The 24,415-nt window shown below is 37.5% G+C and overlaps 1 protein-coding gene across 2 annotated transcripts in view; it reads left to right on the forward strand.

Moving 5' to 3' along the window:
- LOC122345053 (nucleus accumbens-associated protein 2) overlaps nt 1-19,289 on the forward strand; it is a 33,716-nt gene extending 14,427 nt beyond the window's left edge. Inside the window, exons 1-6 of one of the 2 annotated variants that reach the window (XM_043238811.1) lie at nt 10,271-10,419; nt 11,523-12,324; nt 14,686-14,862; nt 15,768-15,873; nt 16,879-16,976; nt 18,233-19,289. In XM_043238811.1, the coding sequence (XP_043094746.1) occupies nt 11,568-12,324; nt 14,686-14,862; nt 15,768-15,873; nt 16,879-16,976; nt 18,233-18,747 (1,653 nt within the window). In that variant the 5' untranslated portion in view covers nt 10,271-10,419; nt 11,523-11,567 and the 3' untranslated portion in view covers nt 18,748-19,289. Of the gene's footprint in view, nt 1-10,270; nt 10,420-11,522; nt 12,325-14,685; nt 14,863-15,767; nt 15,874-16,878; nt 16,977-18,232 lie in introns of those variants that run through there. The other variant, XM_043238809.1, reaches the window with a different exon arrangement.
- Nucleotides 19,290-24,415: the final 5,126 nt, after the last annotated feature.

The following is a 24,415-nucleotide window of genomic DNA, read 5'->3' on the forward strand; positions in this document are numbered from 1 at the left end:
GAGCGAATAAATAAATTAGCTTAAAATATTTGTAACCAGTACCTGAATCAAAAATGGAACCAGAAGCTGAATTGGCAATTAAAAAAAATCATGATTGGTGCATCACTAATAAACTAATATATATTTTACAAAACACCAAGGATAATTGTTAAAAAAATCTTAACTGTTCTACTGAAGAAAAAGAGTCATCCACTTCCTAGACATTTAAATTGACTGCAAAAGCACATTTTGGTGAACTATCCCTTTAATGAAGATGTTAGTGGAAAAAAATGTTCCATTATATTAAAGCCCCTTGCACTAATAAGCATGCAACTCAAGTGGACCTTCAGATAGTTTCACCAAAACTACTACTTCGTTATTTGCTTGTTTGTTGCTTGTCAGTCAGTCTGTGTCTGTGGCAGGGTCAGAAAATAAGTTTTCCATTCAAAATATATATCGAGCAGATTCCCCAATCACCGAAGCAGTCGTCTGCATTCTCACAAAAACTGCTGCTATTACCACTGAAGAGGCAAAATAAATCTTTGAATCAGTTTGGTGTTGTTTTTTATGATGAGAGAGAGTTTGAAAGACTGCAGAACCAAACTCTAACTCAAATGCCCTTGATTGGCCATTTAAAAAAAAAAAAAGCATAGATGCAGGCACAATTAGCAAATGTCGGTGTAATGCAGCAGTCAACACTTTTTAAATTCACTTTCATATTAATCACCACAGTCATCTCTGCTCGCAGTAATAGATTTTAGTTTAATTATGCAGGGTCATTTTTGGGATTTTGCTCATTTTTGTGGCTTTTTTTTTTTTTTTTTTTTTGCACGAAGCTCCTGTGAATTTATGATTCTGTTTTTCCGTACAGCTCTGACTATATTAACTCATTAAGCTGGTGTTTGCATGATGCTTCACGCATCACACTGGCACTGTGAAACATACTTACAGCGGCTGTTGCTCAATGACTCATATAGAGAGTTTTACCCCAGTATTCACATCACGCTTTCACTAAACACACTGGTATCTGCTCTCATTTGTGCACTCATCGTCGCAGTGCATATATGAACGGTGTGTGTAGAATAAAGCGTTGGTGGGGCATCATGAATGGCGATTGTCTTGTTTTGCGTGGTTTGGAATGCACAGAGTGTTCAGGATAACAAGATCAAGCATCACTTAATGGTCAGATGTCTCTGTGTTCACTGCAGCAGGATCATCACCGACTAACATTTCTAGAACGCTTCAGTCCACGCTCATCTCAGTTCTACTGTTTATTGTTTTACAGTCATACATGACTAACATGAAATAGTATTATTTCTATGGCATTAACAGTTTTATCATGCAGCTCCGCTGAGGAAATGGGTGTATTGTTAACAATTAATCCTGTCATGTGATTTGAATTGCTGCCCCAAAATTTCTCAGGATTGACCTTTGACTTACTGTATTTGAAAGCGCCGTGGAGTTTATGGAAACATTTGCTGTAATGAACATATTCATCTGAGATCATATGATTGCTGAGTCTAGAGCAGGAAATGGGCATAAAACTCACATTGCGGCAGACCCGCTCTTTGTTTATCATCTGGACCGTTTCTGTACTGTAATCTAAAACCCTACCGTTTCAGCACATGCATACACAGTATTGATGGGTCTTTACCTTGAATGACAGCAGCAGATATGAAGGCGTTGTGAATAATGCATATGACTGAACATTTGCTAGTTGCTGCTTGATATCACTTGTTGGCTGGCCTTAGACAAACAGTCATCTTGGAAATAACCTATATTTACACAGTTGAGTTTGCGGAAGAACCAGGCACCGACTTTGACAAATCTTTGAGCGTTAGCTTTGGTTTTTGTTTTTTTGTAGTTTTCATACATTTAAGTTCAACGAGCAGAACTGCTTCGTGATCTGAAGCAGTCAGCAGTGCTTCTTACTTTTACATGGACAGACATTCAATTACGAAGTCTACACTCACTTCTTTGGTATTTTCTGTACTGCTCTATTTTTATGAAATAGCTACTGATTTTAGATTTCATCTAAACAACAAGTGGGCTTTTTTTTTTTTTTTTTTTTTTTTTTCAGTCATTGTTGTGATTTGCTCCCTGTGCTGAACCTTATAACTTCTACTTCTCCTCTCTGTCTGGGCAATAAACACAAAACAAATGTTAGAAACCAAAACCTGATATATGAAAATAGTGCCTTCCAATATGTGTGTTTACCAAATGGCTAAATAAAGCTGCCACAATATTACATTTTCAAATTAGATTATCTTGGATTATGTCAGATTATCGCGCTCAAATGAATTTGTGATGACAATATTATCCAGCATATTTAACTTTATTTATTTAACTCACACTCAGAATATGACTGTAGGGAGAGGAGATAAGGGATAGTATAATAAAATAATGTTGCTGATTATAGTTATTGTTATAGTTCTATGTTTTAACTTGCTATACAGCCTATGGATTGCAGTCTGGTAGGTTAGTGTTAGAACGGCATGCCATCCGGACTGGGGAACTAAAGTGAAACTAAAGCTCACAGTCATGCCTGGAGTCCTGGACTCACTTTGATAATGCAAAGTGCATTTGATAATGAAAGTACAAGATGTGCGGTGGCAAAATGCCATACAGTACATGACATTAAAATAAGACACCGTTGTAATAGCATGTTGTGAATTTGTTGTTTAGTTGCATTTTTCCAGCGTGTTGTTACAAGAACAAAGCATTCATTACCGTTATTAAGCAAGTTCACTCAAGTTGAATTTGCATAAATATAAGTTGCAGTCTAATTATCCTCTTATAGTCTTTTCCTGTCCATTAACTCTTACATTTCAGACTGCAAGAATTATACAGTGCAAACTCGTACTGTACGATAACACCTCAGTATGAAGCCTACAATACAATTTATTGTAATATTTAAATAAATATTGAAGGGAAAAAATCAACCCATGTTTTTAACTAATAAAAAAAGCGTCTTGGAGACTTGGACCTTAACTTTAAAGGAAACCCAACCCTCCTGTCTTAGTCTAAACTACATTCACACTGGTGTTTTAGGAAGCCAAACAAACTAGAATATAGTAATATTAACAACAATTTTATATTATTGTCTCTTTAGACCTGTTGTTTTATACTGTAATGTGACCGTGATGATATTGAGACCGTTTTGCTATTGCAATACCATGATATTAATAATACCATCACATCCCTGTTCAGTGCACAACATTGACTATTATTATAATTATTTAATTATAAAATGATAATATTAAGATGCTTGATTTTCAAAAATACTGATGCATTGTTAATAATCCAGCAGTGATATGTTTCTCGTCCTATTTTTGTCCTATTTCTCCACCTGTACAAATGTCTGATTCTTGAGAATAAGCTGCAAAGTAGACCAGGTTTAATGGCTATAGTCAAACATCCGGTAATGCAGAAGATTTTAAGAGCCTGCCTCTACTAATCTAGAGTATCAATCTCATTCAAGATATAACGGCTAGCAGTTGAATTGTAGAATATCTTGCTAGCATTAAACATGTCTGTTACAATCTTCTAAAATTTAACCATGAATTGCCTACAGTTTGCAAAGACACACACTAAAACTGATACAGAACATCTGTATTATGCCTAATTTTACACTGAAAATGAGGCACAGAAGCACTTCTGAAGTGGTATTTCAGGTGTCTTGACACAGACCGTTTAGTGCTGCTTTGAGGTGGCATAACTGAGGTGGGTCAGAGCAGCTATAATTTAGCTTCTGTACACAGAATTTTGAGAAGGCACAGAAGTGGCTGTGTAAAGATGCCTGTAGTCTACAGTAAAGTAATAAAATGACCCAGTGTTGTGATTGATACTGTGTGCTTTGAAAAATCTTCACTGGTCTTGGACTGATACCTTGACCCAACTGAGGAATCCCTTGCTTTAAAGTTAAAGGTTTGTTCTACATGTGAGCAACAGTAATAGGGTTACTCGACTTGGTGAACTCGACAAACTAAATCCAACAAGATGGAAAGACAGGTGAAGATTTTTTGGAGGCAATGTGAATGTGGTTTGTGTGCTGAGTCATAGTCAGGGCAAAGAGTTGTAGAGCAGCGGCTTTTCGTCTTGTGGATTGATTTGATATCTTGAAACCGAGCCGGAAATGGCCCCACACACACTTTTAAAACACACGCACACACATTTTAGTGTAATTTCATCCCTCATTTCAAGGACTTCTGAATATTTTCCCCAAAAGAGTATTTACAAACGTTACCTATGTTCTTTAGCTCAGTTTCAGAATACGTTTTCGCTATCTGCTGACAAAGTGTCTTTTTTGACCTCTGCTACTGTTGCATTGTTCATTAGTAGGTGGCTCTTCTTTGCGCTATTTCCGGTATATAGTGGTTTTACTTGTTGCCAGTAATATAACACACATCTGTCATTGTTTTTAACTTTTTTTTTTTTTCTGGATTATCTTCCCAGAAACACAAAATGATTTTCTGGTGTATTGAAAGTAAAAATATTGCTCATAGCGTACCATATTGTATTCCAAAAACCTTAGAATAGTCTAACTCACAGAGGTTGAAATTGAGTGTTTGGTTTACGTGATCCTGTTACTGAGATTACACTCTTAAAATTAAATGTGCTTCTTAATGCAATAGAATTACCTTCTTTTTTTGTGTGTGTATAAACGGTTCCATAAAGAACCTTTTGACGTCTGAAGAACCATTTCACAAAAAGTTCTTTGTGGCAAAAGAGACGGTTCTTTAAAGAATCTTTTGACCAAATGGTTCTGTGGCATCGCTGTTAAGAACCTTATAAGCACCTTTATTTTTAAGACTTTTTAGTCTCACAAGGATGGCCATATGCAAGGTTTTAGATAAAGTGAGGTTCAAAAACTGAGCTTGCTGTGGGGTTTGGGGCTATGATAAATGACAACAGAGTGATAATTGAATTTTTAGGTGAACTGCCTTTTTAAAATGAGCACAGAGTACCCACGGACATGTATACAAAGAGGTAGACACTTGGGTGTTTCCTCAAAAATAGAAACCTAAAGGAATAAGTGAAGAATATTAGCAAAATAGTTTAAAAACTAGAAGTTAATAGTTTATGAACTAGATCTGTTTGAAGATATTATTTTAATATGTTAACTGACTATCCTAACCACAACCTATAAACACGTCAAAGCCATGTTTTGCTATGTTCTAGTCTGAAGTTAAGTGAATTTACAGAAAAGCTCAATATCCACTCCATCTTTCCTAATATGCTGTGCTGTTTGCATTCTCAGATATTTCTGTATAGGTTGTTATAACTGTAGGTCATTTGTATCATAAAACACCCGTCAAATATTTAGCTGATTACATCTCACTTTTTGGGCATAAAAACTGTGTTTGAGCAAAATTCATGCGTGGCTTCTGTAACGCCCAATCAAATCAAAGACAGCAGGAATTACCATCTCAGTCATTTTTATCTTGATGAGTGCAGTTATTATTTGGCAAATGTTTCACAACTTTTATTATAGCTACTCTGGGAAACATGAAGAGGTCTGGATCACAACGTACCAGACATGCTCGTTGCTCAAAGTTGTAAAAAACGGCCATTAGATCTGCGGCACATTGTGGGGTAATCTGGCCATGAACTGTCAGTTTTGATATGTCGCATTCAATGCACAGTCACGGTTATTTTGACAGCCAGTGACTCGAATGCAGCTTGAATGTCTTTAAGAGCGTCTGTGTCGTGACCAGACCTGCGTATCAATGCACTACTCACGGATATAGCCTACTTTTTTTGTGCTGTTTTGTCATTGTTGGAGCTGTAGTTATGTGGAGGTCTGGCGGAGGCTGCTGGAGTCACTGTTTGTTTGTTGATCTTCTCTGCCAGCTTGAGTCCATTAGTGTGTTGACTGACTCACCCGCAGGCTTCGCTGAGATTCTGCTGTGGCTGAACGAGCCTTTACCTTCACACAAACCACAGATGCTGTTCCTCAAACAGTATTGAGATTCAGTGGAGACATTCCTGTTAGGAAAAGGAGTTGCACTGGGTCGGACAATTTGGGAGAAAGATCAAATTAAGATGATTTTGATTTTAAAAATTGATTGATTTTTAATAAATAATACAGATATAATAATTTATATAGTAAAAATATAATTTTTTATATGTAAATAAAATAAAGATATTTGATTTAATTTTTAATTTTGATTAAATATAAATGTATAAAATATAAATAATATAAAAAAATATATATATATATTTATTTTTTTTTTTTATTTTGATTTTATATATATATATATATATATATATATATATATATATATATATATATATATATATATATAAAAATAATCAAATACATGTATGTGTGTGTATAATGTAATATTTAACTGTTAATTAAAAACAATAAAAATTTGATTTTAATACAGAGTTAACATAAGTAATAATAATTTATACAAAATAGTAAAATTGTAATATTTCATTGTAAAATAAAAAATGTAAGGGATATAATTAACATTTCTCTTGTTGGCAAGCGCTATATAAATTTGTGAAGATGGTTGGTGTGTGCATTCAAATTTGCATTAAAGCAGCTCGGAGCAGATGTTCATGTGGATCAAAATGTGTGAATCAAGACACTAAAATCACCGGATCATGAGCCGCTCATGTGTGAATGAACACAGTGCTGCGCTTCACTCTGTCCATTCAGTTGAAATAATTAAATCAAAGCCTTTGCGAATTGAGAAGCACGCTAAGCCCTTTCGTTAGTTCAGTTTTGTTTTGATGAATCGTGCCCTAGTTTCACACGTGTGTCTCCTCTAAATCTAAACTGTTGGTTGACCATTCAACGAAACATAACCGAGAACTGCAGCTCTGAGCTATAGCATCTCATAATGTTTAATTCGGAAACCGTATCGCAGCTCAAAATAAGGGCCTTTTAATACAGTTGCCTCCATCCATGAAATTTAACAGGACGAGGGATCATATGACATACGCCGGTGGCATTAGAGGACATGCCGTCATGATATTTCTGTGTCCATCACCCCATCTCACCCCAGCGCCGGTCTCTCTATATTAAGAAACGCTGGACTCTAAACACGACCGCAGATCACCAATCGCTGTGAGATTATGTTCCTAGCATCACCAAGGTCGTGGGTTGGATTCCCAGGTGATGCGTGAACTGAGCAAAAGTTCGCTTCCAGGTACAATCAAATGCGGAGTTCGAAGGACTGCTGAGATTGTGTTTTTGCTCTAGATTTGAGTTCTGTACGTTGCTCAAATGCGCGGCTCCGATTGGCAGGCCTGTTGCCAGGGAGCTCTGCGTCTCTCAACGTGGACTGAATGTGTTGTGTCTGTGCACTTAGACATGCTCGACTTTAGAACGACTGCAGTGCTTGAATATTTATAAAGCAGATCGTTCATATGAAGAGAGTCGACGAGTGCAAGCAGATATACTACATATATACGTGCGTTTTTTTTTTCCTGCTGGATCGACTCGTGCTCTGCAGGTCTTCAGCGCTTAACCGAGGACGGAATGTCCCGGACTGCTCTTTTTATTCTGACAGAACTCCTTTTCCTCCGAGTCGGAGGAGTTTTATGTCTGCAGCAGTGCATCGTGGCCCAGTTCTGACACGCAGACGGATGCGTGCTGATAAATCAGTGGTTCGGCTGAGGATCGCCGCAGGTTTATGGGGTTCACGTCTGTAGGTTCCTTATCAAAGATGTGCAAAGTCTATATTTAGTGTGTGCGTGTGTGCGGGCCTGACTCGACAGTACTCCTGCACGTACATGCGTGTGTGGCACTGCATTGCAGCGCTGTGCATTAGCTGGCAGCGTGATGTGAACGCCCATCCTCGCATGCTGCAGTGTGACAGCGGTGCTTCATGGCTCACGTGGGCATGTGACGGCTGTCATATCACACAGCCTAACTTCATCACAATCACAGGAGACAGGGAAATCAGGCGCTAGAGCTTCATTTTTAGCGTAGAGACAAGCTGCTTAGAAATTAGTGGTAGGTATATTTGGTAATGTAGATATCGTTTCTGTGTTTTGAATGCATGCGTTGCGTAAAATAAGAGCTTGTTTAAATTCAAAACAATATGTAATGGGCAAATGTTGGGAATAATTATCGTTTAATGTTTTTTTTAGTTTAATTTTTTTAAACGGCTTTTATTCGATTTTAAGTAAACTAAAAGCAGTAATATTCTGAAATATTATTACAATTAAAAACAGCTGTCTTTGTGAATATCTTGTAAAACTGTAATTTATTGTTGTGTTCAAAGCTGAATTTTTAGCATCTTGACTAAATCGTAACTTCAATGCCACGTGATTTGTCAGAATTCATTTTAATATGCTTACTTACTGAAGAAGCATTTCTGATTATTAGCAATGTTAAAAATGTGCTACACTACCTCTCAAACTAAAGGAATTAGTTTTTTCAGTGTCAGTGAAGATATTTGTAATGTTACAAAAACATATTTTAAGTAAATGCTGTTGTTTTTTTTACTATGTACATCAAATAATCCTAAAATAAAATGTATCATGGTTTTCAACACTTTATTAATCATTATTAGAACCATTATTAATAATCCAGCAATAACAATATTTGGTCATCTGCATATTAGTATAATTTCTGAAGGATCATGTGACACTGATTCGTGTAAGATGCTGAAAATTCACAAATTTTATAATATGTTCATATAGAAAAATGCTATTTTAGTTTAATATTTCACTGTTTTTACTGTATTTTGGATCAAAAAATTGTTTTGGTGAGCAGAAGGAATTATTAAAAAAAAAAAAAAGTTTTACAAATAAAATTCTTAATTATTCAACATTTTCAAATAGTGAGAGTTACCCAGTCGAGGACTGATAGAAAATCTCAGCTGTCTGCGTTCTTGAGTTCACTTTGGATAAACAGCATCTGCTATATGGTCTTTCTGGATTTTTTCCGTTTGCTTTTGTAGTGCAGCTCCCATCTGTGGAAACCAATGCAAATGTTTAAAGCAAGACTGACTGTGTTTTCTATGTCGTCCTCTGTCGAGAAGCGCCTGTATTTTTTTCAATTTGCATTCTCTGGCATGAAATGCCATCTTTGGCTGCATCTGGTCACTTAGCATCAATCCAACACTGAATGGATGTTTAGGGAGCAATCTCACGAAAGCACGTGCGGCTCGTATTTCAATTCAAAATCGAAAGGGTGAAATGAAGAAAAAATATTAAAGTTTTCCTTAAATTGTAATATTAGCTTTTATGTATCGTAAAGCGCTTGCCATGAAAACATTGTTGCAATGCAGTGAAGGCTTTTAATGCTTAAAAAAAAAACTAAAACTGGGTGAAAAAACTGACATCGCCTCAAACTCCGAGCAGAAATATTAAACCCCTTCAGACTGCAGACACGCAGTTTGTCAGTGTTGGATGTCCATGTGTTTTTGTGTTTGTCTTGAGTTCATGTGTCTGTCAGACTGGATTGATAACTTCACCTGCGGCTCAGACTGAGAGATTTTTCTGCCTTCACTAAAGCAGACGGCAGTGTTCAGTGTCTGTGCCAAAGACAAATACTTGCAGAACAAAACCACCGCTGACTTCAACAGTGAAAAAAGATAAATGGACCACGCACAGTATGAAGAATGAATGCGTTTAGAATCTGCCAATGACGTTTAGATATCCACAGTTAAATGAGAAAGAAACTGGCTATGACTATGACCAGTGAGGTCGTTATTAAGTTTAGGTATGGGACAAAGTTCTAGAATATGGTCATGCAAAATAAGGCACTGATATGTGCTCTATAAGTGCTAATAATTAGCCAATATGCTCGTAATGTGCATGCTTATAAGCATGAGTGAGAATCGGTGCCTAAACTAAAGCGTTATAAGTGTAACTGAATATCGTTGCTTTAGAACCTAGCTTTTAATAAAGTGAGCTTTTTTTTAGATATGCATTTAAAATAACACAAAATGTTTTAGTTGTTTAACTATAGTTGATAGAACTAAAATGCTATTCATTGTATCAGTTGGCTATCACATTCATACTGTGATGCTTTTATAATGATAATGTAAGCTTATAAATCACCCATCAAACAGCATGAAAATCATCCGTGTGGACTTTCCAGGACACCGTGATTTGCCTACAGTGAAATCAGTGCTGTGTGTGTTAGTGTAATGGTGTCGTGCTGCAGTTGATTTTCTTTGCTGCTTCTGTCCTCAAATGACTTTGCTGTGTCTCTCGCCCCTCCCTCACTCGTCTCTCTCTCTCACTCTCTGTGTAACTGTAGCTGGTCTCTGTGTGTGACGTTACAGAAGCAGCATTGATTGCTTTTATCACATATACACTGATGCCGCTGCACTTGTTGAGTCCCGACGAAAGACGGACGGACTCATGAAAGCTTTGTCTCCTAAAACTCAGGGAGCGACTACTGGACGGACAGACGGACAGACAGACAGACAGATGCTGCATTTCATTTGTTACTGGAAATGAGTTACGGTATTTCCCAAGAGTGGAAGTTTTGTGTGTGTCACGCCGGTTTATCTTTGGGGCTTCAAGGTGTGTGTGTGTGTGTGTGTGTGTGTGTGTGTGTGTGTAAAGGTTTATATGGTTTGAGGACACAAATGAGCATAATGACATGGGTTCTACAGCTTAAACATTATTTATGAGGTTTACATTGTATACTATAAAACAAGCAGCTTAAAAAACATAGTGAACAGTGTTTTGTTTCTTTTTTTTTTCTTGTATGGTTAGTGAAGAGAAGGAAAAGGGGATAAAAAAATGTAGTTTGTACGGCAGCAAAACCCTGTAAAACACATAGATAAGTATAATTGTGTGTGTGTGTGTGTGTGTGTGTGATCAACAGTCTGAGATATGTTGGTCAGCTGTTGTTAAGTGTGATTTGGAGCTTCTTTACTGCTGTTGCATCGGTTAGGTTTTTCATTCTAATGCTGATATCTCATGATCAAAGCAAAGCCTGTATTTCACCCAATATTTGGCTAATTGCACGAGTTGGTGGTTATGTTTTTCTGTTGGCTGATCAGAGTTAGATAAGGACTTTTATTTTGACTTTGCTGCGAATGTTAGTGTGCAGGAGCGCCCTTTCTCTGCCTTTTATACTTTTCTGTCTGATTAATGAAAAAGCTTTAATGTATTCAGGATAGATAGACTTAACTGACTTAATATTTAACATTTTTAACTGGTGAAAATCCTAGTGTACCACTGTGTTCTCACACACACACACACACACACACACACACACTGTGGTCATAATAGATTCATATCAGATCTGTTAACGTTTTAGTAATGTTGTTTTTATGATTTTTGTTATTAATTTTTTTACATAGCTTTTGTCAATCTTTAAATTAGTTTTTTTTCTGTTAAATGAAATTAAAATGAGAATCAGACTAGTTGAAATTAGTTTTTTTTATTTCACCTATTGTTTATTTTATTCCAACTCATGAGTAAGTAGGCCCTGTGTTGTGTTTTTTTGTTTTTCTGTGGTTTAGTTAACCCTGTTCATAATGGCCATACTACTGTTCATATCATCTTCTGTCTGCATATGTCATTTCCTCTGAATGTGTTTCTCACTCTCTGTCCAGGTGACCCTCCCACTGGCTCTGTCGACGGTGTGAAAGCGGGCCGCCATGTCCCAGATGCTCCACATGGAGATCCCAAACTTTGGCAGCATGGTGCTGGGCTCCCTGAACGAGCAGCGGCTGCAGGGCCAGTACTGCGACGTCTCCATCCTGGTGAAGGGTCAGGCGTTTAAAGCCCACCGCGCCGTGCTGGCCGCCAGCAGCCTGTACTTTCGCGACCTGTTCAGCGGCAGCAGCAAAGCGCAGTTCGAGCTGCCGTCCTCCGTCACGCCGGCCTGTTTCCAGCAGATCCTCAGCTTCTGCTACACGGGGAAGCTGACCATGGCCGCCAGCGAGCAGCTGGTCGTGATGTACACGGCCGGTTACCTGCAGATCCAGCACATCGTGGAGCGCGGAATGGACCTGATGTTCAAAGCCAGCTCGCCCCACTGCGACTCGGCCACGGCCGCCATGGACGAACCCAACTCGGGCCCGCAGAGTCCCAGCACACACCCGCTGGTGCCAGCCGGCTGGTCGCCTTCGGTGCCGTCGCAGGCCCGCAGGATCAAGCTGGAGGAGCCGCTGGCCAAGCGAGCTAGCGACGGGACGCGCTCTGCACGGGCCGCACCGCTGTTCTCCACGGGGGCGTTTCCGCCCGGGGCTCCGGCGTATCTGGGAGAGCGATCCAGTCCGGGAGCATCCAGCCTCCCGACCACTGACAGCCCCACGTCTTACCAGAACGAGGACGAGGAGTTTGAGGAAGAGCCGTTCGATGCGGACGAGACTTACAGCCAGCTGTGCGGCCGCTCAGCCAACCCTTACGGAAGTACGGCAGCTTCTTCTTCAATCCGTGTCTTGTTGATTTGAGTGTCATTTCTGATGATTTGAATGACAGGCAAATGTTACATGAGGTTAGAGATGGATTGCTTAGCATGTGGCAGATGGTTTGAAAAGTGATGATGTGGCAAGTAAAAATTGGAAGTTTTAATGTTTTATCAGTTCAATTCAAGTTTATTTGTATGGCACTTTTCACAAAGCTTTACAGACAATAAAGTACATTTATATTTAGTGGTAGCTTATCAGTGGTGACACAAGGTCATGTCCTTATGGCAGAAATGTACAATAAAAAGCATGCAGTTAGTCAATAACTTGTATTTAAACAAACGTTATTAACAACAGTGTTGATGAGATATTAAAAAAACATAATAGGCAGCAAAGACACGCTCGTGAGAAGAAGTGTGAATCTTGGGCGGTGCATGATGTCTGTTTAACTGTGATATGAGAGACGTGTGCTAAAGATAACCTGATGTATTATTACAGTGTGGCTTTCTCAAAAAAAAACAGTCAAAAATGTGTAGTGAAATATAGTCTTGCTCACTGCACATAGTGCTAGTAAATCACACACCATAAATAAAAAATGTACAGCCCATTTTATGTTAAATATTTACCAACACTATTTAAAACTATACATGATTAAAGATCAGGGCAAAAATAATGGCTCTGATTAGCAAACGTTACCCCGAGGACTGTTTTCACGTACTCTGTATGAAAGTGTGTTTTCGCCATGAGATAAAAACAAACATATTTCTCACAATTCAGGCTTTTTTTGCCTTGTGATTTTAAGTTTATATCTCACTTCTTTTTTTTTTTATCAGAAATGCATGATATAAACAATTCTAATTAAAAAAAAAGTAAGCCAATTAAAAACAGATTTGTGAAATAAGGTCATTTTGAGATTCTAATTCTCGAAAGGGCCTATTTAAATTTATCTTTAATGCATTGCAATGTGACTTGAGGAAAAAAAGACGAAATTGCTTCCACGACTTTGTTCCAAGATCTGTCATTTGCAGTAAAAATGTTTTCCCATATGTTGAAATATTAAGCTCTGAGGCCAACATAAATTTGTTAAAAAAAACTCACTCAATGTGGAAATATGAAATACCACAGCATTAAGTCAGGACTTTTTTTCTATTAAGTGCAGGGCGTTTTAGAGGAACGAGGACTTTTTAATATCAGTAAAAGTTTAATTTAGGTATAATTCTTTGTGTAACACATGCACATCTTTTTAATGCTACTCCATTGAAAAAACTGTTTTTTAGCTTTCTGTTGTACACTAATGCGTATTTCATCAGTACTAAGTCACGCTTGAGTGTTTCATGAGAAAGTGCCTGAGGTTATTGAGTCAGAGTTTGAAGAAAGTGCAGCTGAAAGGTCAAATTCAGATTGAACTGAAATGCTGTTTGATATGAGCATTCCTCCACGTTGAGTAACATGCTGATCTTTTGTCTTCTGTGTGTTATTGGAGTTCCTGTCTTGATTTGTCCCGTATGTTTGGTATATATTCTGACTGTAGAAATGGCCGTGTCTCTCTGCGGTGACAGTCTCGTCCGGCGCTCGGGTGTCAAAGATCGTGAAAAGCATTCAATCTGTAATCAGTCACCGCTCTAGAGGGTCACATTGTAGGTTATTTGAGAGCTAGCACATCTTTTGTGTGTGTGTGTGTGTGTGTCTGTGTGTGTGACTGAAGGACAAATGGGAAGCAGAACTTTTCTATTAGTCGTGCCAGTGCAGAGCTTTATTGAGTTGAGGCAATTTGATGCTGAAAAGCAGGCGCTTCCCCTGAATAGTCACTGTAAAAATCTCAACTTTCATTTTAAGTTGTAAATTAGCTGTGAAAGTCATTCAACTCCTTTTTTTAATTTATTTTATTTTATATCATAAATATCACATACATCATATATGTAACACATCATATACATTATATGTAATATTCCAAAAAAGGCATGGCACTTGCATTGGATAAACTTATAATATATATTAACATATTAAAGGGGATTTCTTTTATCACCACATTAAATCAGAAACTACTGACTATAATACAAAGTAATACAAGCAATTGAATGGTATATTAACAAATCCATCCCTCTTCAGAACAGATATGAATAAAATACGTACGTGCTGCTGAAGAAAGAAAGAAACTTTTAAATTGATATGGATGTGAAATCTACAGACACGTGTAGATAAAATAAAATACTCACTTACAGAAGTATGAAACGGCACTTTCAGTCTCAAAATTGACAGATGCGTGAAAACACGTTTGCCTGTCTCACCTTGAAAGGTGAAGAATGGTTTTGATGAATTTCTGAGCATGAATTGTTGAATGTTGTCGTGACTCTGTCTCTTCCAGTGGCAGAGAAGCCGGAGATGGCGGTCATGCCGGTGTCGCTGGAGAACCGCTCGTGTGTGCTGATTCGCAGGGATCTGGTGGCTCTTCCCGCTAGTCTCATCAGTCAGATCGGCTACCGATGCCATCCCAAACTCTACACGGAGGGAGACCCCGGAGAGAAACTGGAACTTGTGGCAGGTGGGTGAAATCACTCTGATAATTACATCTTTTAACCTGGGTGATACCAAACAAATTGGTTTATAGGATTTACTTTGAAATAGTTTTACTTAGAAAACGTTTCAAAGTAAATTATATTCAATTTAACAAATAATCATCAAGTAATATTGAATTAAATGTGAATTTTTGAACTAGAAAGACTAGAGTGTTTTATTTTAAAACCTACTTGTATAATATTTGTTTTTACTGATATCTTCAAAATATGTTTTTTTACACTATATCAACCCCGAAGCAGAAGATAAATCCCCCAAGAAAAACTAAACTTGGCACACCTTACCGCTTCAAAAGAATGTATTCAATCTATGTAATGTATTTACAAAAAAAATCACATTTTCTTGTGGTTATAACATTTTACAAACAAAATAAACCTTGCTGTTTCATGAAAGCAAAATTCATATTTAATATTTTATGAGTTCAATCCAAAATGCTTTCTTACAAAAAAAAAGTTTAATTCCTATGCATCTATTGAGCGTAATTTGTTCATAAATCATTCACACGGATTTATACATTTTACTCCTAAAAACAAGGAGAAAATGTTTTTGTTATCTGTCTGTTGACAGTATTTATGGATTTATGGAGTATTAAAAAGATGACAATGACAACAAAATCAAACAGGAACTATTAATATGGCTTCATCTCCTGGTCAGATCTATGTGCTGGAAATGTGTGCTACTTCATTCATATTTCATTTGTGCCTCATTTGCTCATACAAACAAAACATTTCAGAAAACCTGTAATACTAAACGGTTATATTAATGTACTTTGATTAACCAAGATTTTTAGCTTATTCACCTGCACTGTCTTGTGTCACAGATGTTGTCCATGCACTGGAGCTGATTACTGTCACATTTCTCTGTGTTGTTCAGGCACAGGTGTGTTCATGACCAGAGGTCAGCTGATGAACTGTCATCTGTGTGCCGGTGTCAAACACAAGGTGCTTCTGCGCAGGCTCCTCGCCACCTTCTTTGACAGGTGTGTGTGACGTCAGATCGGTTCACCGCTGTCTGCAGGGGTGTTACAGTACATGTATTCATAAATCTGGTTTGTACCGAACTAATCCAGCCTTTAACCTCTCCGTGTGGATAGCATGGTACATTCTATATCGATGTTGTGAATGCATCTGAAAAATAATGAAGGACTCACAGCTGCTGTTAGGAAACCATGTGATCCGAGTGGTAATCATAAGCTTACAGTTTAAAGCGGTTTGACGCATGTGCTCTGACAGTAAAGGAGTCTCTGTTAAACCAAAGGCTCTTTAAGGCAAGCCTCAAAGGTTAGTAAAAAAAAAAGTATAAGGGAAGGAGCCCAGAGGTTTGTGTTTGAATGGATGTGAATGGAGGAGAGACTTCTCTGCTCTCAAATTGCTTTTGTGGAAAAACGCTTATCATTTAATGATTCAACAGACTAATGTTTGAACTTTCTGAAAAAATAAAAGCTTTTATGATAGATGCACAATTTTGGGGCAAGTAGGATTCAGTTTACAGCAGTTCTCGTTCATTTTTATGCTGCCCATAAACAGTTATTGATTGTCACACAAATCGGACAGAAATTCAATCACGTATCTCCCGATAATAAGACAGTATCTGTTTGAATTTTACAAATTTTAATGGCGCAGTTTCTCATGCGTGGGCTTCAAACAGATGGAGCACAATAGAACGGAAGCTGACTAAAATATGCATTTTGCTCAAATATATTCCATCCAAAACCGTTGGAAATTCAAACCTTTTCCCTCATTTACAGCAGCGCCACAAACTGCAGTATGAACAGTGTGTTGCGGGCTTTTAGCAGTAACAACAGACTTTTTATACAAAGATAAAGAGATTGTTTGTTCTGTAAAACAGTTTAAACTGTCACATTGTGTATCGTTACACCCCTCCAGTTATGTGAAATGCAGTTATTAAGATATTAAGATAGCGCTTGGGTCTCATGGCTTTGCTTTCCAACGCACCCTCTGCTGGCTGCTTGTTGAACCTGCAGGAACACGTTAGCAAACAGCTGTGGGACGGGGATCCGATCGTCAACCAGCGACCCCAGCCGAAAACCACTGGACAGTCGAGTCCTGAACGCCGTCAAACGTACGTTACGCTCTGTATACCGTCAGCGATGTTCAAATCAATATGCATTACTCCGCCTTGCATCACATCCGCTTATTAATGAAAATAGTGTCAGTTTTGGTGAAGCATGTCACACTTTTTACTAAATAAAATGCATTTCGTAGCACTTTGGAAAGCCATTAGTAAGGTGAAGAAGTCTGTTATCTGTAATCAGCAGAAAACACCTTGAACACATGATCTCCCTCAAAGCTAGATTACAACCATTAGTTTCTTTGACATTCAGTAGAGTATTTTAACATATTTTCCACATATTTTGTTATTTACATGAATACTTTTTCTGTCATGTCAAAACTTTTGACATTTGTCATTTGAAGTCATTAAAGCTGTTACATACACTAGCGCTGAAAGGTTTTTGTTTTTTTTAATAATTATCTTCTGCTCACCAAGCCTGCAATTATTTTATCCACCGTACTGCAAAAACAGTACCATTTTGACATTTTATTTTTCTAATTTTATATCTTTTTCTATTTTAATCAAAATTTTTATAATGTTCCTGTTATTCCTGTGATTTCAAAGCTGATTAGCTCAAAAAAACGATTATTATTATAATTTTGTGGAAAAACGCTTAGTAGATTTTTTTTTCAGGATATTTCTCTCTCTTAAAGCCGTTTATTTCGCATAAATGCTGATTGTTGGATCTTTCGATTCATCAAAGAAAAATTTACTCTACAGTTTAAAAAAAAAAAAAAAAAAAAATGTTTCTTGAACAACAAATGAGCATGTTAGATCGATTTCTAAAGGATCATATAACACTTACATTTTAAAATATAGTAGTTATTTTTAATAGCAAAAATATGTCACAAGATTATTGCTTTTGCTGTATTTTAGATCAAATAAATGCAGCCTTTGTGAGCAGAAGATGCTCTAAAAATCTTACTGTTAAAAAACTTCTGTCTGGCAGTCTATATATATAATTAAAAAAAAATATATATATATATATATATATATATATATATATATATATATATATATATATATATATATATATATAATTCTGCATTATTTTATGAAAAAAAGGTTTTATTTATATTTTTGAATTCAGCGTCAAAAAAATAGGATAATACATGCCATGTCTGAAACTCGATGAAAAACTCAGGATGCAGGGCTGTGTAATCATGTAGTATATGAATTCATCATTAACTGTTAAATGCACACCAGTTGTGCAGCTTTATATTCCATCTTATTCAAGCTCGTAATAACTTCCTTTGTTTTTCTAGTTTACTGTCAGAACTTCGCGCCCAACTTTAAGGAAAGTGAGATGAACGTCATCGCTGCTGACATGTGCACCAATGCACGGCGTGTGCGAAAGCGCTGGCTTCCCAAGATCCAGTCCATGTTGCCGGATGGGATGGAGGTTTACCAGGGATCATCAGTGGCGGCGGGTGTCAGTCTGGGCATCGGTGGCCTCCCGGTTGGCGTTCAGCTGCCCTTTGAGACGGACTTTAAAAACCTGCTTCCCTCGGGTCTGAGCCTCTACGCCGAGCGCAAGGAAGCCGCGAGAACTCATTTACCACTGGACGGCGACGGCCCAGATCTCCCAAGGGATGGAGGCGAGGAGGAGACGCAGGCTGAGGAGGACGAAGAGGAAGAGGCCCAGACTGACGGCGCAGATGGGACATTAGGGGCGGGGCCTGTCAAACCTGGAGCTGAGGGTGGGGCTGCCGTGGCCACACCTCCCGAGAGGCAGCAGGAGGAGGAGTTTGTTGACGGCCTGAGAATAAATGGGCAATGAGACTGGAGAAAACAGCCTACAGTTCATATCCACCATGTGAATAAACACTGGCGGGGGCAATCAAACACACACAGGCATCACTCGTGAAGAACACACAACCTTATTCATGTGCATTTTGATTCAAACACTGGATTTGGCAGGATGTTCATCATGTGCTTCAGAGAGCAGAAGTCATGGATCATGAGAGGAAATCATGCCAGTGGCACGGCGGCTGACCTTCGTTGTGAAACATTATATTATGTTCTGAGATCACTTTGCAATGAATATAGCAGCGAATCTCACTAAAACATGACCGGATCACTTTACACCCCAAAAGAAGAGGGAAAAAAATAAGGATGAACCATCACCGTTCATACCAAAAGCTTTGCTTATGTGCATCCAGAAATCAGTTTATAATCAGATTTATAGCTAAATTGGATTGCTGTCAACCCTAAAGTGGCATATATTTCGGAAGATAAAATTTAAGTATGAAAAACAATATCACAGTTTATGTATGTTTTACGACATATATATATATATATATATATATATATATATATATATATATATATATATATATATATATATATATATATATATATATATAGTATCATCCACTGACTGGGTGTTTATTTGTGTGACAGTTAATTCCAGTTTAATCTAAAATAATAATATACAAATATATGGATAAATGCACAAATAAATATTTTGATTGTATATTAGTAGGTTAATCTATTACAATCATTGATTATTGCTTAGATTTTTTATTTATTTAACTTTTTTTGAGAATTTGAGATCGGTTATTTTCATTTGTGACCATAATGGTCCCAAGCGTGATTTTGTGCAATCTGGGCATGTTTTTAGGAGATTCTTTTACCATTTCAAGAAATGTTGCTTTTAATAGAGTGCCTGAAGCTAAAATGATGCATTTCATGAGCGTTGCGTGACATTTCATGTTCGGTTTGAACACTTCGGTCATCTTCGCGTGTTTGACGGCCGCGTGAGTGATCGTCCCTTCAGAAGAGCGATGCCTGCGTGTGTTTGACTTCATCTGAACGCTGACGTGCGGACAGATCCTCACGCTCACTTGAACAGCCGACACATGGATGAAATCAGACATTTTGCCGATCCTTTCGAAACAAACGCACGCTGATGCTGCTGGAATGAGCGCTCACTTCAACTGCTTGCATGCCAAATCGGATACAACTTTACAGGCTTGATTATAATTCGCATCCCCGAAAAACAAACAAACAAAACTTCTACTGCTTATGTAAGGACTGTTTGTCGGACAGTGATGATTTTTTTCCTGAAAGAAATAGTCGACAGGTCGGGTTTTCACGGTGTGTGTTGCTGTCTGGAGTCGAAGCGGTGGGGTTTTTCTGTACTGTAAACTGTTTGATGAATCTAGCTGGCTTCGTTATATTTGCACTTGACGAGTTTAAGGAGGTGATGTAGAGCGGCTGCGAGGTTTCGACTGCAGCTGCTGAAGACTTTTTGTGAGCGGCACTAAGAGCGATGTCCGTGTCTCTGAGTGATTCTGTTCACTCCTCATGTAGGTTTTGCTTTATGCGCGTAGCGTTTTTGTTCCTTATACATTTCTGTCTCATGCACTATAACAAATGAACCCTATCCATGCTTCAGCGTCTTAAAAATGACACAAATTGGATTTGTTTTTAAAAAAAACGAGTGTTTTGCCCAACATGTCGCACTATGGGTGACGAGAAACACCCACATAGACCCAAAATCAAATAGAAATGACCTCTGGCCATATGAAGTTCAAGTGGGGTTGGAATACACTTGATATTTTTCTTTTCTTCACGAGAAATATCATTTCTTTGATTTTTGGGGAGCAATATGAATGTTCTTTTTGAGATTAATGACCAACATGTCATATTTTCTCTGAAGCTTTAAAAGCGTTGTGTATTTGTCATGCTTTTAATATTGTAGTTATCAGAATCTCCAGGTATGGTTTTTTTTTTTTTTTTCAGAAATTCATCTTCGGTTGTAATGTTAAGATCTACTGATTTGGGTTTATTTTGCACTGTCGGTTGTTGTGTGTTAAAGTGCCTCAGTGCCGTTGATTGACAGCTGTCACGATTCTGATCAACACTAGATGACAAAGACTAAACTAAGGACATATTTGTGCTTTTGATTTGGTGTCCCTTTCTTGTGGAGAGTACAAAACCTTCATCTTCACCCATTTCTCCTGTTTTATTATTAGCCTGAGCGTTTTATTCAAGCTTGAGTCAGTCAGATGCCTGTCTCATATCTTATTGGGGAGGAATAATGGTCTTGATTTTGTTGAGGTTGAAGAACTTGTGCCTTATTGTGACTACTGATACCATCATGACTCTTCAGAATGTTTTCGATGAGATGGAAAAAAAATGATCATTTTTGAAGACAGTGTGGGAAATTATGCAAAAATGTTATGCAATTGCTGGATGCTCATCACAGATGTTGGTTTTTCGTGCTAAAAACGGCTCAACGCACCTGAAGATTTTGAACAGAACTGACAGATGGCTCGTACGGTCTGATTAATGCTGTTCGATTTCATATTTATGTAGTCTGTGACTATTTAGAGCGATAGCAATACATTTCTAAAGGTAGAAATAGTCGGCTGGCTGCAATTAAAATGTGCTGGAACTAACATATGATCACCAAGGCCAGTCTTACACTAGTATTTTTACGCTCCTCTTTTCCTATACTTATTTACCCAGAAGCCCCCCAAGTATCTCGTCTCAATCTTCCAGCTTTGTTTTTCAGGCACTAGATAACATGGAAACTTTATTAACTTGTAAAGCTTGAAGCTGTTTGTTGCAGCTGTTCAAACAGTCCGGTCTACCTAAAAACTTTTTATAAATAGTACACCAAATAAAAACGGCAGCTAGTGGTATTGATACGCAAAAAATAACTTTGGCACATTTGTGATAAACGTGTTTGGCGTGAAGTATTTTTAAGTTATTCTATAGTCTTGTATATTAAAACCAGATTATATAGTCTTATACATAATGCGCAATTTTCACGTGCATGTGAGTATCTACCACGAGTTTTCGTTTTCGTTTGGCGTACTATTTATACACTGATTCGTGAGATCGGGTAGGTTCAAATATACGTAATGTACTAATTTATAGATTTCTGTTGGAACAGTAGCGTAGGAGCTCCTTCAGTAAGGCCGAGCATTTACCGAATATCAGCACTAACGTTCAGCTCTGAGGTTTTGCTCGTGTGTGTGTGTGTGTGAGAACGAGACGAGCGTTTGTGAGGGAACATCTGTGATGTTCAACGCTGCGCATGATGAATCCGAGAGAAGCAGATTCATGATACGCAAACTCCGTCAAGGCGAACGAATGAATAACATGAGCAACATATTCATTGCAGTGGTCCAGAATTTCATCATTTGGCTCTTGCCAAATTACAAATAACCTAATAATGGCCAATGAATGTAACAAAAACGTCTGTTTTCAGATGTTTATCCTATCAGAAGAATGCATATGCTAAAGAAATTGTAATGCTAATGTCTTGGCCCTTCCTCTTCTTTATGCAAATGATCGTTTCTTGTTTTATTATTTTGATTTTGGAGTGAAAACACCCTTAGGATTCGGCACAGTGTTTTAGCATAAATGTGTATTCCTCCGTCGGGGTGCTGTGCAGCCGAAAGACTTGTTGAATCATTCAAATTAATATGCGCATTAAAGATCTGCCTATAACTGCATGCTGTTTCTCCACAGATCGATCCGATGAGCAGTTCTCGCGTCCCGTCTGCACTACTTACACGTGTGTTTCTCCTTGTAGTAAATAACGGCAGCACTTTAACGTTTGCGTGAAGGTTGGTGGAGTTCACTGGGAGCCGGTAAATGTTCGAGCTCCGAGCGCCGACAATCAGAGGGAGAAGAAGGTGTTTGAGGAGATCTTGGTCTCAAACATTGAAGTAGCCTACTAACAATAGCTGAGCTTTGCCTGTAGCGTAGCATCGCCACGACGCGCTTTCATTCAAGTTCCTTACGAAAGTTTATAATGAACCATTAAACTGCTTTTTTTATTCAAATAAGAAACAATTATGTCTACTGCAACGTGTCACTGTTATTGTCAAAAATAAAATCTCTTTCATTCCCAGTGTCTTTGGTGTGCAAGTGTGATGCTTATTTCATATATAACCACAGTCTATTATAATATTTAAATTGATAATAATATTGACAACTGAATATGCTGGAGTTTATTTTTGGAAGAGTGAAGAGGATTTTTCTTGAAACCCTCCTGAACAACATTAATAAGGGCTGCTATATATTTTTGTCTTTCTAACTCCAATACTTTTAATATTTACAATAATTTTCCAACTGATTTCCACAAATTAGTCTGATATAGACACACCTCTTCCAGGCAGATTTATATCATCTTTAGTTGATTGGAACTTCTTAATAATTGCTCAGATGTTTTAACTATATTGTTACAGCCTTCTTTCTTCTTTTGTGAAGCTCAGTACTGTTCATATCAGAACTATATTCTTTGGTTTTGCTCATTGACGATTAAGAGAATTATATTATCTATATCTTTAAATTAGCGTTTGTTGATGTTTGAGAATCTCTCTATTTTTTTCTGGAAACGTAATAAGTTATACTCAAAACTCTGGTGTAGGCGCCGGTGACTGCGGATGTCATTTTCTTTTCATTCAAATGCACTTAAATAAGTGCATTTAAGATAAGGCTCCTAAATTGGATAAGGATATAGAATTCTTAGCAGGGAAGTCAGGGCAATTGTAGCATAAACTATTTTTCAAGATAACAGATGTCAGATTAAACGTTGCAGTGAATGATCCACGCTACCAACTGGAAATGGGCAATATAGTTTGTTTATGTTTATGAATTCAATAAACTCCTTATGTTATCCTGGTAGCAAAAATGCAACTGCCATTTTTGGGGGATATCTTCTTTGGTTCAAAATGACAAACACGGGCTTAATGTCCTTCTGAATAGCTACTTTGTTTTCAAAATACATGTTTCACAAAACAATCCTTTTATTCTGATCGTTATTATTAGTAATAGCATGTACAGTAGATGCTCTTTCAGTAAAATGTCAAACTGGCAAACCTAAAATTTCTAATTATTATTTATATTTTAATCATTTTATTTTTAATGATTTAATTATTTATTTTTTAATAATTAACCAAGCTTTATTTGCTTGGTTATATTCATGTTGTGGAATGCATTAAAAAATGTTCAATGTAATCGTTCTGCAAATTATGAATGTTTTCTGGACCATCTGTAATAATATAAGTAGGCTAAGTAAAAGCATTAGTTTTTGCGCTAAAGTTTTGAGAATGCTATTAACTAAAAAGAAATTAAGAGAATATTGCCACAACCGTAGCCAGTGATTTAAGAGCTTGAGTATTGATTATGTGTATTTAGCCTAATTAGTGAGAAGTAGCCAACATTAAAGTCATTAGGCTATTAAATAACAACTTGTTCTTTATAAGAGGACAGTAGTTTAATGCTTAATGTGTCTCACGTATCACTTCTAAGAGCCGCTTACACTCTTTTATTATGCCTTTTGCATTACATTGAAAGGTGTCTCAATCGTGTGGGCTAGTCGGCGTTGCGTTCTTGAGCGCTGCTGCCGTACTGAGTTTGACCGGAAGAGGTCGCCGGACCAAAGGCTTTGCGTGCGACAAGACGATGACGCTTCCGGTTCAAAA

This window comes from Puntigrus tetrazona, chromosome 5, assembly GCF_018831695.1.
Source record: "Puntigrus tetrazona isolate hp1 chromosome 5, ASM1883169v1, whole genome shotgun sequence".
Lineage (NCBI taxonomy): Eukaryota > Metazoa > Chordata > Actinopteri > Cypriniformes > Cyprinidae > Puntigrus > Puntigrus tetrazona.